The sequence below is a fragment of the Onychomys torridus genome, chromosome 7, assembly GCF_903995425.1.
Source record: "Onychomys torridus chromosome 7, mOncTor1.1, whole genome shotgun sequence".
NCBI lineage: Eukaryota > Metazoa > Chordata > Mammalia > Rodentia > Cricetidae > Onychomys > Onychomys torridus.
The window spans coordinates 66062864-66077114 of NC_050449.1; the positions used below are offsets into that span (position 1 = coordinate 66062864).

Consider the following 14251-nt stretch of genomic DNA (forward strand, 5'->3'; position numbering starts at 1 on the left):
TCAACCAAGAGTATTTTTCTACTCTAAATCCATTAAAACGAGAAATAAAATGTAAGTATAGAAATAATCACAGCCGGGCAGTGGTGGCACACGCCTGTAATCCCAGCACTCAGGAGGCAGAGGCAGGCGGATCTCTGTGAGTTCGAGGCCAGCCTGGGCTACAGAGTGAGACCCAGGAAAGGTGCAAAGCTACAGAGAAACCCTGTCTCCAAAAACCAAAAAAAGAAAGAAAGAGAGAGAGAGAAAGAAGGGAGGGAGGGAGGGAGGAAAGAAAAGAAAGAAGAAAGAAAGGAAGGAAGGAAGGAAAGAAGGAAGGAAGGAAGGAAGGAAGGAAGGAAGGAAGAAAGAAAGAAAGAAAGAAAGAAAGAAAGAAAGAAAGAAAGAAAGAAAGAAAGAAAGAATCACCAAGCTCAATCTCGAGGGAATGCCCTAGTACTAAGAATGACTGGAAACTCTTAAGTGAGAGCCGCCAAGAGGAAACGAAACAGCCCAGCAGCTACAGGTGGATGGACATGTGAGTCATGACCTACAGAACACAGGCTGCAAAGACTCCACCCGCAGCCTCAGGTGAGGGGCCGCGGTGGAGAGACCACCTTGTAATTCACACACACGGAGGAAGGGTCCAGATTCATTTCATCCAGATGGTTCAGAGACACTCTGCCAACTTTAGCAGTGTAGGAGGAAAGCTAAGCTAGTAGAGGGCAAAGCCAGGTTACAGGGGTATTTTCTCATCTAGAATATAAGGGCTTTGAAAACAAGCCCTGCTGAAGACGGCTTTAAAAGAATAACACACGGGCGGCGGTGGCACACGCCTATAATCCCAGCACTCGGGAGGCAGAGCCAGGCGGATCTCTGTGAGTTCGAGGCCAGCCTGGGCTACAGAGTGAGTTCCAGCAAAGGCGCAAAGCTACACAGAGAAACCCTGTCTCGAAAAACCAAAAAAAAAAAAAAAAAAAAATCACAGAAGCCACTAAGGGAGAGTAGGAAGGCACAAAAATGGGGAGGGGAGATTGACACTGTAAAGACAATCAAAATTTTTAATCAGAATTCTAATTAGAAAGAGAGGGAGGGGGGCTGGAGAGATGGCTCAGAGGTTAAGAGCACTGACTGCTCTTCCAGAGGTCCTGAGTTCAATTCCCAGCACCCACATGGGGGCTCACAACCATCTGTAATGAGATCTGGCACCCTCTTCTGTATACATAATAAATAAATCTTAAGAAAGAAAGGAAGGAAGGAAGGAAGGAAGGAAGAAAGGAAGGAAGAAAGGAAGGAAGAAAGGAAGAAAGAGGAAAAGAGCAGGAACAGAGACAGTTAAGGTCTGAAAATGAACTGTTCCCCACACTGGGGTCCCAGCTAGTGGGGCTGCTTTGGGAAGTGTAGCTATTGGAGGTAGGCCCCTGGAGAGGCCTTTGAGGTTCATAATCCAGCATCACTTTCTGCCTCAACGCTCTGGTTTTTGATCCACCAATGTGACCTGCCTGCCATAAACTCCTCTGCCACACACATCACAGAGTAAGTTCCAGGACAGCCAGGGCTATGTAGAGAGACCCTGTCTCAGGTTAAAACCAAAACCAAAACAAGCTATCAAGTGAGTTTAACAGAATATGCTAATTAAAAAAAAAAAACAACATTTATTAAACAACTAGGGCCCTGTTCAGCATGGTTCCACACTGCATATGTGAGAGAGGGGCAGGAAGTTAAAAGAAAAAAGGCCGAGCGGTCAAAGCTTTCCCAGTGCAGCAACAACAAAACGCAGTTTTAAGCCATGCAACGAAAAGATAAACTGAAAATGAAAGAATTGCGCTCTCTGCTGCCTGTCACCTGAGGAAAGGGGTGGGTGGGGGGGGGGGCGGAGAACCTGAAGGGGGTGTTTTCGGGAGCATTGTAATTGCCAGAGAACAGGACAAGGTAAGAGAAACCATCCTTTCTCCCTCCCGCTGTGGCCAGGACCTGATTCATAAAGTAAACTCTAGTAATTTGAGGGTCCTCAAAATCTTGTACTCTGGGAACTCCACTCTCGGGATTGGGGGGTAGGGGGCGTGAGTTCCAAGCCACTTCCAAGATTACCCTCCTGCAGCCCAACACAGTTTTTGTACTACATTTTTGCCCTTACAGATATCTTCTGAGATTGCTCTGGTGAAATAGCCAAGGCTAAGGGCAGATGAGGAGGGAGGGGGTCCGCAGATGCAGCCACCTTGCAGGACAGGCATCCCAGTAACCTCCCTGGGACTTGAGGGATGCTCACTTGTACTCTTGCTCGCGGGCGAGGAGGTCTCGTCCAGCTGCAAGCTGCCCGCGCGACTGAGTGTCTGCAGCACCGCGTCTCTGCAGACAGAATGGCAGAGCTCAAGTTCAAGGGAGTTTGGGTTCCGTCCCGCCTGCCCGCCCGCAGCCCAGCCACCGGTCAGGAGTCTGGGGCTGCACTCACCGGCACTCCCACAATCCGCCCGGCCATCTTTCTAAACCGCGATGCGGTTGCCGTGGTAACAACAAATCTTCTCGCGAGAGTTCTCAGCTCTCGGGCAGCCTCCCGCCCGAAGGCAGAGCTCTTTCTGTCTCCACCTACAACAGTCCTAGTGTGCGTTGTGATCAGCGCTTTAACTCGGGGTACGAGTCGTCAGTCTGCCGGTGAAAAAGGTTTCTGACCCCGCCACGCAGAGACAGCAAGCACGTAGAAGCCTCTATCGGAGGTGTTTCTCAGCCCAGTAGAGCAACCTGACGCACGGTAGTTTTTGTTAAAATTGGTTTTTCAGTACAGTTCTACAGTTCTGGTTGCCAGCATTTATTTGCGCTACGACTGAGAGCTCAGGCTGGCGGCAGTGTCAGCGCGAGTTTGTGTCCAGACAGACCATCCACGATCTCAGCTGGCTACTTCCTCTGCAAGGCGAGACTAAGAAGAGCGTCAGCATCACTGAGTAATTGAGAAGTAAAGGGCTCGTGCTTAGAATCCTGCCTGCAACACAGGCCAACGGCTCCGACTGTTTGGAGGATAAAACCGAGAGTCCAGAAATAAGCCTTCCCGTTTACAATCTCCTGGCCGGAGGATGCCAAGGTCATTCAAGGAGAGGAGAGCGTTCTCCAGCAATGGAAGGCAACTGCACGTCCACACGCAGAGAGTAACTCCGGCCGGTATTTCACACTAGCTACAAAAAGGAATTCAAGATCAGAGCTAAATGAAAAACTGCCTGTAAGCACCATGTGTGTGAACTGTCGAGACTGAATGAAGGGAGTTTTTGCTGTGCCCCCAGAAGGATAAGCAACAAAAGAAAAAATGAGTTAGACATCATCAAAACAAGATACCATAAAACAAAAAACCAAACCACAGTAGAACATTTGGAAATTTCACCAAACACACCTGCGTCCATACCATGTAAAGGACTATAATACAAAAAGAAAAAAAAGGGGGGAGGGGCCTTTTATAGATGTTTACTAATACTCAAATAACTAAAATGTATAAAAAGATGCTCAGCAGTGTTGGTCTTCCGGGAAATGGAAACCAAAACCAAAATGAGACACCCTGTCATACCCACTAAGGCCACTGTGAGAGAAAGGAGACAGGAACGAGTGAGGGAGTATGTGGAGATATTTGAGCCTTATACTGTTGGTGGTGATGTAAAGATCATGCAGTAGCTGGGCAGCGCAAAGAGTCTGGCAATTCCTTTATACAGCTATCCCATAATCTAGCAATGCACACCTCGGTGTGGCGGATTGGAAGAAAAATGCCACACATGCCCCCATAGGCTCACTATTTGAATACCTGGTCCCTAGTTGGAGCTGTTTGGGGGGATGTTAGGAACCTTCACGAGGTGTGGCCTTGCTGGAGGAAGTGTGTCACTGGGGGTAGGCTTTGAGAGTTTCTAGCCTCACCACACTTCAAGTCCCTGGTCTAGACCTCATGGTTGCAGTTTCAGGACTTGATCTCTCAGCTTCCTGCTCTGGCTGCCTGCTGCCACGCCCCTGCCACGCCTCCTGCCAGCAAAGTTTCTTTTTCTGGACCCAGGAGTCAAAACAAACTCTTCCATAAGTTGTTTTTGGTCATGGTGTTTTCTCACAGCAACAGAAAATGCAATATGTATATACCAAATAATTATAATAAATAATAATAATAACTACCCAAAAGTTATAGAAACTTTATTCATGATAACCAAAAAGTGAAAAATACCCAAATTATCATAAGCCAATGAACATAATTTAAAACCATCTACTTATATAATGGAATATTATTAATCAACAAACATGAACAAAATGTCTGATACCTGCTGCAATATAGAGGAATCTTGACAACATTAAGCTAAGCAAAAGAAACTATTAAAAAAAATCAAGCATATTTTGTAATTCCATTTACAAAAGACCACAAGTATATGATTTCATCACAACATGACAATATGACTATAAGTAGCCAGAACAGCCAAATCCATAGAGAGTGAAAGTAGATTAATGGTTGCCTAGACCTGGCAGATGACAGAGGGGTTGACGGGTCTTTGTAGAATATAAAAATACTTCAAATATATTATAGTGGCCAGGTATAGTGCTGCAGGCCTTGGATCCCAGCACTTGGGAGGTAGAGACAGTCAGATCTCTGCGAGTTCAAGGCCAGCCTAATCTACAAAGTAAGTTCCAGGCCAGGCTCCAAAGCTACACAAAGAAACCTTGTCTCAAAAATCTATCTGTCTGTCTGTCTGTCTATCTACCATCTATCTACCTAGATAAAGCTCGACTCTTCAAGGAGACGTATTAATCCTTAGCATGCATTTGCCTAACACGGAAGTGTCAAGGTACAGTTAGCATGATTGCATACTGCAAGGGGAGACAGTCACATCAGTGTTGCAGATGGCAACTTCAACATGCCTCTTTCAGTGACTGACAGGTTATATGGTGGAACACCAGTAAGGACACAGGTATCTTAATGGCACTAGCCAACAGCTTAAGCGAATCGACATTTATAGAAAACTCCATCCCAAATCAGCAGAATAGTCCCTCTTCACAAAGTCATAGGGATTCACTGAGATAGATACATTCCGGGCCAGAAAACACACTCCAGAAGAATAGAAATTCTGGGCTACTTTAACAAGTACTAATAGGTGGCTGAATACAACACGAATGTCTCATGGTCCTAAGGGTAAGACATTGAAAAATCCTGGTGTCGGGAGGAACCTTCTTTGCTTCCTTCTGGTTTCTAATGGTGGCTGTTGCTGATTGGCTTTCCTTGACTTGATCTTTCCATGCCTCTCTCTTCTTCTGGAGACAACTTAGTCCACATCCCTAATCCCAACTGAGTTTCTTTGAGTAGATAGTGGATTTTTAGAAAGCAGATTTCCCACTGCTTGTATGAATGGCCTTCCAACCATTTTCATTTTCAAGCCAGGTATGTTAATCAGGTGTCTTAGTTAGGATTTCTACTTCTGTGAAGACACACCATGACCATGTCAACTCCTTTGGAAAAAAAACTTTATTCTATATACATATATACATCTTTTTTAAGTTTCCCAAGACAAGGTTTCTCTGTGTATCCCTGTAGCTGTCCTGGAACTCTGTAGACCAGGCTGGCCTCAAACTAACAGAGATCCACCTGCCTCTGCCTCCCAAGAGCTGGGGTTATAGGCGTGTGCTAAAACAGCCAGGTGACCATGACAACTCTGTTTTTATTGTTGTTGTTGATGTTGTTTTTTGACACAGGGTTTCTCTGCGTAGTTCTGGTTCCTGTCCTGGATCTCACTCTGTAGACCAGGCTGGCCTCAACTCACAGAGATCCACCTCACTCTGCCTCCCAAGCACTGGGATTAAAGGAGTGTGCCACCAAAGCCCAGCCCTGACCATGACAACTCTTACAAAGAAAAAAATAAAAATGCAAAATAAAAAAAAAAACATTTAATTGGGGTGTTACACTTACAGTTTCAGAGGTTCAGTCCATTATCATCATGATGGGGAGCATGGCAGCATGCAGGCAGATGTAGTGCTGGGGTAGTAGCTGAGAGTCTTACATCTTGCAGGCAATGGGAAGTTGACTGTCACACTGGGCGGTATCCTGAGCTTGGGAAACCTCAAAGCCTGCCCTCATAGTGACACACTCCCTTCAACAAGGCCATACCCACTCCAACAAAGCCACACCTCCTAATAGTACCACTCTCTATCAGATTATGGGAGCCAATTACATTCAAATTACCACATCAGGGTTCTCTCTTTCCCCATTTCCCCCATTTTTTTGCATGTATATGTGGTATGTACATGTTTTTATACATTTCCATGTGTATAGGCACATATGTGGGTGTCTGTGCATATGGGTACACATGTATGTAGAGGCCCAAGGCTGTCAGGAATCACCCTCTTTCAGCTTATTTACTGAAGCAGAGACTCCCAGTCAAACCCAGGGCTTGCTAATACAGCTAATCTTGCTTGTCAGTTTGCCCTGGGGATCCTGTCTCTGCTTCCTGAGGCTTTGAGGTTTCCTATGCTCAGGATACCTACCACCCAGTGTGACAGTCAACTTCCTGTTACCTCCAAGACATAGGACTCTCAGGTACTACTCCAGCATCATGTCTTCCTTCATGTGCCATGGTCCCTGTCATGATGATTATGGGCTGAACCTCTGAAACTGTAAGCGAAGCACCCCAATTAAATAGGCTACCGCACTCAGCCAGCATGTATATGGGTTCTTAGGATCTGAACTTTGGTCTTCAAGTTTCTGGCAAGCGCTTTAACCATTGAACTGTCTCCCCAGCCCCTAGGGCTCTCTAGGGAAAAAGATAAAATGGAAGGGTGGATAAGGAGACAGAGATGGGGGCGGGGGCAGGGAAAGGGAAACAGAGAGGGAGAGGGAGAAAGAGATGAGACTGGCTCATTCCATCAGATTCTGGATGGTTCCATGGTGGCCATCCACAGGCCAGAGAACTAGAGAAACCAGACACCCCTGAGACACTGGTGTGAGTTCACGTTCAGAGGTGAAGACGCTGGTCCACCAGTGATGCCAGCAACCAAGTCCAGGTTCACTCAGAGGGAATCAAGCTCACACTCCTTCACTGGCCAGATCACTCCTGCTTTTTTTTTTTTTCATTTCATCCCTCCTGCCAGACTACTCCACAATGTCACTCCAACTCAGAGTGGATTTTAACCCTCCATTTGCTGACTTATTTGCCAGATGCCTTTGGAAACACCCTCATGAACTCAGTGTGAGAAACTACCTGATTCTACCTAGAGAGTGTTTTCCTTATTCCTAGAAACATTTTAAACGTATTTTCATTTTATGCATATTCATGTTTTGCCTGTGTGTGTGTGTGTGTGCACCGGAGGTATGTATGAACAGGCCTACAGAAGCCAGAAGAGGGCACTGGGTCACGTGGAGCTAGGGCTATAGTTGGATGTGAGCTTCCTGATGTGGATGCTGGGACCAGGCTGGGCGCTGTCAAAGAGCCGCCTTTCTAGCCCCACACTACGACACTTTCAACAGAAATGCTTCTAGAAGGAAGACCGGAGGAGAGTGAGGAGAAGAAGCAAGCGAGTGGCTCAGCTACTGTAATAATTTTGGTGCCATATCAAATAATTTTTTTGTAAGGATGCAATACAAATAAAGTAAACCACAACTAATTATTGCATACAGCTTAGACAATCAACATGAAGGAAGCAAGTTGGTAAAGACAATATGTGCTTGGCATTCGGGACATCAAAATAGGCCTAGAGACAGGCGTACATTTGTATTAGTATACTCTATTCATTTAAAAATGGACTAATGTGTGCCAAATGTTTTTCTGAACATGAAGATCTATAGCACAGTAACTAGTCTCAGGGCATGTACAGTCTAGTTAGAGAAGTAAACAAGGCACTCATTTTCCAGTTGGAAAACTAAGTTAGATGGATAGAATGTTACAATCAGAAAAATCATTTGTTACTATGGTCACCATGTGGTTGCTGGGAATCAAACCCAGGTCTGTTAAAAGAGCAGCTAGTTGTCTTAACTGCTGAACTATCTCTCCAGCTCCAGACAATAAAAACAAGATATTTTTATTTTTATTTTACTTTTTTTTTCTTTTTCAAGACAGGGTTTCTCTGTGTAGTTTTGGTGCCTGTCCTGGATCTCGCCCTGTAGACCAGGCTGGCCGCAAACTCACAGAGATCTGCCTGCCTCTGCCTCCCGAGTGCTGGGATTAAAGGCGTGTGGCACCACCACCCAGCTTTATTTTGATATTTATATCAAGATGCCCTTCCACCAGATATGAGCTAATTTTCAAAACTACTAGTTTTTACCTCAGTAGCTGATTACTGCCTTTTCATCTCCATCTTCATCTTTACTTCTATCTCTGTGACCCATAGCAAACAGAACTTGGTGGATATATTCCAACCCTACCTAATTCTTGGGCAGTTTTGCCTCCCTGTTTTTGTTTTTTGTTTGTCGTTTTGTTTTGTTTTCCAAGACAGGATTTCTCTGTGTAACAGCTCTGGCTGTCCTGGAACTCGTTCTGTAGACCAGGCTGGCCTTGAACTCACAGAGATCCGCCTCCCCCTGCCTCCCAAGTGCTAGGATTAAAGGCTTGTGCCACCACTGCCCAGCTAGCTCCCTGTTCTTGCTACAGAATTCTGCAATGTTTTTCTAAACACTTTTTCCTGGTATAATTTCTTTGTTTCCTTCATTTCTTCTTTTTATTCTCTTTCTTTACCTTTACCAGATAATAAAATTAAGATCTAAAATCTCCTATCTTAACAGCTTTTTACTCTGCTATTGAATTCCTCACAGACCAATAACTTCACTTCTGCACATCTGTGTTCAACACACAAATCGACTGAAGACAATTTAGGCTTTTTTTTCTCAACCCAGGAAAGCAACAAAAAGTGGGGGGAATCTCCTGATTTGAGATCTTTATAACACAGCTTCATTATTTTGATATGAATTCCCTAGACATCAGACTCAGACATATTCAAATTTAAGAGTGAATGCACTCCAAAGACAAATATAAATTACTTTGCAATTACTCACATTCTGCCTCTTCTAATACAGACAATTGCGTTGACACAGTGAATAGGGATACAAATTTTGGCTAGCAATTAACTTTTTATATAACTATGAGATATTGTAGCCCAAAGAAATAGGATATAGACTTATTAATAATTCTTTGTAAATGTTACATTTAAAATTGGGTCATAATTAGTGATTCTTGAAAAAAAATCCCCAGCTAATTTTAATGCCCTAGCTTAAATAATGCTGAAACACAATAGCTTCATCTTGAAAATTTGACAACCAAATTGATACTAATTAAAGCAACTTGAGCAATTTTCCTAGGGCGCTAAAACAAAAATGGAATCTGAAGCTCGGTAACAAATTAGTGTCTGTCATAAAATCAGGTGATTAGGAGATTTTAAAAGCACACGTGTAATGCAGCACAGAGCAGAAGTTCTTCTGGGCATTAAATAGGAGGTCGTTTATGGAGCCGAAGCTTGTAGGAGCTTTGTCCTGAGCTCTACCAGGAGCTGAGTCCCAGGTGGGTCAGGAGGAACTGACCCACTTATAGGATTGTGTCACAGGGTAGCAAGCCAAAGTCCCTGTGGCAAATTTACCAAGTCAGATTGACACTGAATTTCTGCCAGTGAGCCTGGGTAGTCAAAATAGGAGATCTAGAAAGGCCAGCAACTTGGGGTTTCAGAAGCAGAAGCCTAACAAAAGCTTGAGTTTGTGGCGCACTGGATTCAGCCCCTCAAGAGCAGGCTGTTGGCATCCTCTTCCACATGCCTTTGGTTCACTGTTCCCAATGGGGAACTCGGGGTTGGGGAGTTAGCTCAGTGGTAGAGCGCTTGCCTAGCAAGCACAAGGCCCTGGGTTCAGTCCTCAGCTCCAAAAAACAAACAAACAAACAAACCAATGGGGAACTCGAATTCTGAGCAATTGACCGAGGCAGAAATCCCATAAACACTGCCTGGGATCATCCAGAGGGATAAGAAGGCACATGAAAAGCCAGGTGTCTTCGTCCCCCTGCCCACCCCCCAAAAAAGCAACTCCAGGGAGAAAGCGTTTCTTTTGGCTTCCTGTCAAGGCACAGTCCATCACAGTGGGGAAGTCAAGCAAGAGGGGCTTGAGGCAGCTGGTCACTCGGATGAACTGTCAAGAAACAGTGACAGTGCCCTTAGTGCTCAGCCTGCCTTCTCCTTCTTAAACAGCCCCAGGGGAAGGTCCTGCCAACAGTCAGGAAGGGGCTTGGAACTCAATTAATGTAATCAAGATAATCCCACACTGTCATGCCCAGAGGGCCATCCCCTTGGAGATTCTAGATTCTGTTAAGTTGACAATTAACTTAACCATCTCCCCAAGCACACAAACACCATTAGATCAGAAAATTTAATCTCACCTTTCAACATGTCTGGATTCAACTGAGAAAACACTTCCATTTTAGGGAGAAAAACAAAAACCGTAGTAGTAAGAGGGTCAGAAAGAAAAGCTGAATGTCACATAAGAGGGTGCCTTTACATGAGCAGGACCAAGAAAAGTGGATGCCTGTAAACAGCTTGGAACTCAAGACGTTATCCATGACATCGGGAGGATGGAGCACCCCAATGGAGTGGTTTCTGTAGCTTAGTTAACACATCCAGATAGAACACCAGAGAAGTGCCCCTTTAGGATACTCGATGAGTTAAATTTTCAAATCCAATTATGAAAGCTATTAGAATAGCTACATTTACTAAGCACTTCATTTGAGTTAAGAATTTTTTTCATAGATTCTGCATAATAATCTCATAGCTCTAGAAGGTACTAATAACATATTTCTATTTTACACATAAGGAAACCAACCTTAAAAGTAGTGAACTGTTCAGAGTTACTTGGCTACCAAAATCTACTTAATGTAGAGTGATGGCTGGTCTTAGTTGTCAACATGAGTCCATCTGGAATTAACTAAAACTCAAGAAGCTGCCACATCTGTGAGGGATTTTTCTTGGTTGGATTATTTGAAGTGGGAGACCCACCCTAAATCTGGATCTTTTGAGGTCAGAAGGTACATACTAAATCACACCTTCTGGTGACAGCCCACAGGACATGGTAGAAGGAAGCCTGTGCATCCTGTCTGTTTTCCGTCACTCTCCCTGGTAACTTTATCCAGCCCGAGCCTTTCCTTCCTTCCCTGGTGTGGGTCCTGCTTCTTCAGGACTCCAAACCGGACTGAAAATTGTCAACTCTCTAAGACAGTGGTTCGCAGTCTGTGGATCATGACCCCTTTGGGGGTGGAACGGCCACCTACTTCACAAGGGTCACCTACCAGATGGCCTATATATCAGATATTTACACTACAACTCGTAACATTAGCAAAGTCACAGTTACTGGGTAGCAACGAAAATAGTTTTATGGTGGGGGTCCCCACAGCATGAGGAACTGTAGTAAAGGGTGGCAGCGTTAGGAAGGTTGAGAACCACAGCTCTAGAACCTCCCTGGGACTCCAGCACCAGATGGAACTGATGAGAAATCCACTGGACTCTTTCCCATCAGGAGAGACTCATTGTTGGACTAATTGAACCACGGCCTGTAAGCCACTCTAATGAGCCCCCCCTTTTTTAGATCATTTGAAACACAACTTTATTCTGATTCTAAACAAAAAGAATGGAAATGACAGTAACAAACAAGATGTCACCACTGAATATTGTCATGCGCTACAGCATTCTTATTTTTGAAATTCAGAAAGGAAACAACTGTGTTCCAAACAGCTGAATATGCAAGTCCAAAAAAAAAGGGAAGGTATGTTTTAACCGCCGCATTCACTCCGAAGCCCATTCATCTCCTTCAGCATCCCAATGAAGTACACCATCTGCTCAGCTAAATAAGGTGGCTCACACGCTGCACCGCTGACGTCACAGGACAGTTGCCTATAAAACTAGACTTCTGACTCCGGGCTCCAGCCTCACGTTCTCACGAGTCAGCAACCTCGTCCGGGAGGGCAGTCGTTTGAGCAACCTCTAAATCATGCTCATACTGTGCTGCCAAAGCTGGGTCCATGACCACCTCGGGAGGGGCGAGAGCAGGCGTGGCATCAAACTCTGAATTAGGGTCTCCAATGAGCTTTCTGGAGAGCCCGAGTGAAGGCTTTTCAAAGTTGCAGTTACTTTTGGCAGAAATATCATAGCATTGAAGGTTCTTCTTTCAGTGGAAGACAATAGATTTTGCCTTCACTTTTCCGTCCTTAATATCCACTTTATTGCCACACAATATAATGGGGATGTTTTCACAGACGCGCGCCAGCTCTCTAGGCCAGTTAGATACGTTCTTGTATGTGACTCTTGATGTTCCATCAAGCATTAGAATGGCACACCGGGCTTGGATGTAGTAGCCATCGCGCAGGCCCCAGAACTTCTCCTGGCTGGCTGTGTCCCACACGTTGACCTTGATGGGTCCTCTGTTGGTATGGAAGATGAGCACCTCCACGCCCAGGGTAGCTGGCTACATACTTCTCGAACTCTGCCGTCAAGGGGCACTTCATGAACATTGTCTTCCCGTGCTGCCTTCAAGACCAGCTTGAACTGGACCTGCGGCTCTCCCTGGGCGGCCTGTCTGACTCATAAGTCCCTTTTTAATATATAGACATATGTTCATTCTTTCCATTCTGTTCCTTAGAGAGCTCCAACTAATACACATGGATTCTGGGGATTTGAACTTAGGTCCTCACACTTGCAAGGCCAGTACTTTATCTCCTATGCCACTTCCCCAGCCTATCTCAGTTTCTCGGTGTCTACATTTTTACTTTCCAGGCTGGAATACACATTTCTCCAAAGTTTATATATATACATATATATGTATATATGCAATATATTATGTATGTGTCTGTGTGTATGTTCATGTGTGTTCCATGTGCAAATGTGTGTGCATGCCTATGACAGCTAGAGGACATCTTAGGTACCACCCTCGGGAATAAAATCCACCTTCTTTGGGACAGGGGCTCTCTTGGCCTCGAGCTTATCAGTTAGGGCAGACTGATTGACCAGGGAGCCCCAGGGAACTTCCTGTCTCTGCCTCAGTAGTCCTGGGACTACAATGACATGCTTTTTAAACAAACAAAACAAAACTTGGATTCTGGGACTCACACTCAGGTCCTCTTGCTTGGAAGGCAAGCATCTCACCAATAGAGCCATCCTCTCAGTCCCTATCCATTTTCCTAGTTCTTAAGCTATACCTTACCAGACCAGAACATGTGGTTTGAATTTTCTAGTATTCAAATTCCAGTTTACATTTCCCCTGAGCATTTGGGTCATACCCAAAGGCTACCACGGTGTTCCCTCCAAGCTACTCTCAAGCACTTGCCCCTGACACTTGGGCCAAGATAAACTCACAAATGAGGTGATGGGATTAACTAGGTTGATGGAAAACTCAGATGAAAATTACCAAAGACCTCATAAGCTAGTGACAAACCCTCTTACCTGATTCTGAGCCATCTTAGTCGCCTATGTCTAGAGTTTTTTATATGGTTTGATCACATACAAAAGGGCTAATAATTTTTCTCAAGTCCTTCTTGCAGGCAATATTGACAGTACATGGCCCAAACACCCATTATAAACCATTTCATTTTCCCCCTACCACCACATGGCCCAAACACCAAACATCATTAATCACTCCATTTCCCTACCACCTGGTAACAAAAGCACCAAAGCAAGTGAAGGCCCATCTAACAGACAGGACACCCCAAGGGCCTAGGGGTTAGTCTCCTGTAGGTAAGGCGGAAGTGAAGGCCCATCTAACAGATAGGACACCCCAAGGGCCTAGGGGTCACTCTCCTGCAGGTGAGGGGAAAGACCACCCCTCTCCTTGAAAAAGGTTTATTCTTAGCTGCATTCCAGCAAGTACATATTGTTTCCCAGCAGGTCCTTTTTTGTAAATGAGAATGGACCCAGAAGCGGGGCCTGACACAGGATTCTCCTACAAATGATATGTTCGAGTGTTCTTAGGAGAAAGTGATCAGGATGGGGGACAGTAGGCAGGACAGCAATGTGGAAGAGGCTAAACAAAGAAATGTCAAACAAGAAATGTCTAAAAACTGAAATCTAGCTACCGCCTTATTCCACAGGAAGCTCTTAAGCATGCCTGAGCCTTGGAATTATCCTCTTGATGCAGAGGGCTTTGAACCCACCTATCTGTGAGCTGTGAGCTGTGTGTCACCACAGGGTGTGAGTCAGTGATGAGCAGGAGACTGGATATACCTTCCAGGTATTTCTGAGAGAGGCAGCTAACAGCCCAATGTAGTTTTCTGAAGTTGAATGCAGCTCTGAGCCAACATCAGCCACTGGGTGGCATTCT

At 45.0% G+C, this 14251-nt stretch overlaps 1 protein-coding gene and 1 pseudogene across 4 annotated transcripts in view; both read right to left on the reverse strand.

The window, feature by feature from the left end:
* Tex9 (testis expressed 9) overlaps nucleotides 1-14251 on the reverse strand; it is a 71114-nt gene that overhangs the window by 32534 nt on the left and 24329 nt on the right. For 2 of the 4 annotated variants that reach the window (XM_036193412.1, XM_036193411.1), the window contains 2 exons: nucleotides 2429-3143; nucleotides 2246-2325 (listed from right to left, as the gene is read on the reverse strand). The exons of 1 other annotated variant lie outside the window; for it this stretch is intronic. In XM_036193412.1, coding sequence (XP_036049305.1) covers nucleotides 2246-2325; nucleotides 2429-2455 — 107 coding nt within the window. In that variant the 5' untranslated portion in view covers nucleotides 2456-3143. Of the gene's footprint in view, nucleotides 1-2113; nucleotides 2181-2245; nucleotides 2326-2428; nucleotides 3144-14251 lie in introns of those variants that run through there. One more of the 4 variants, XM_036193414.1, reaches the window with a different exon arrangement.
* Nucleotides 11531-12583, reverse strand: LOC118587449 (annotated as a pseudogene).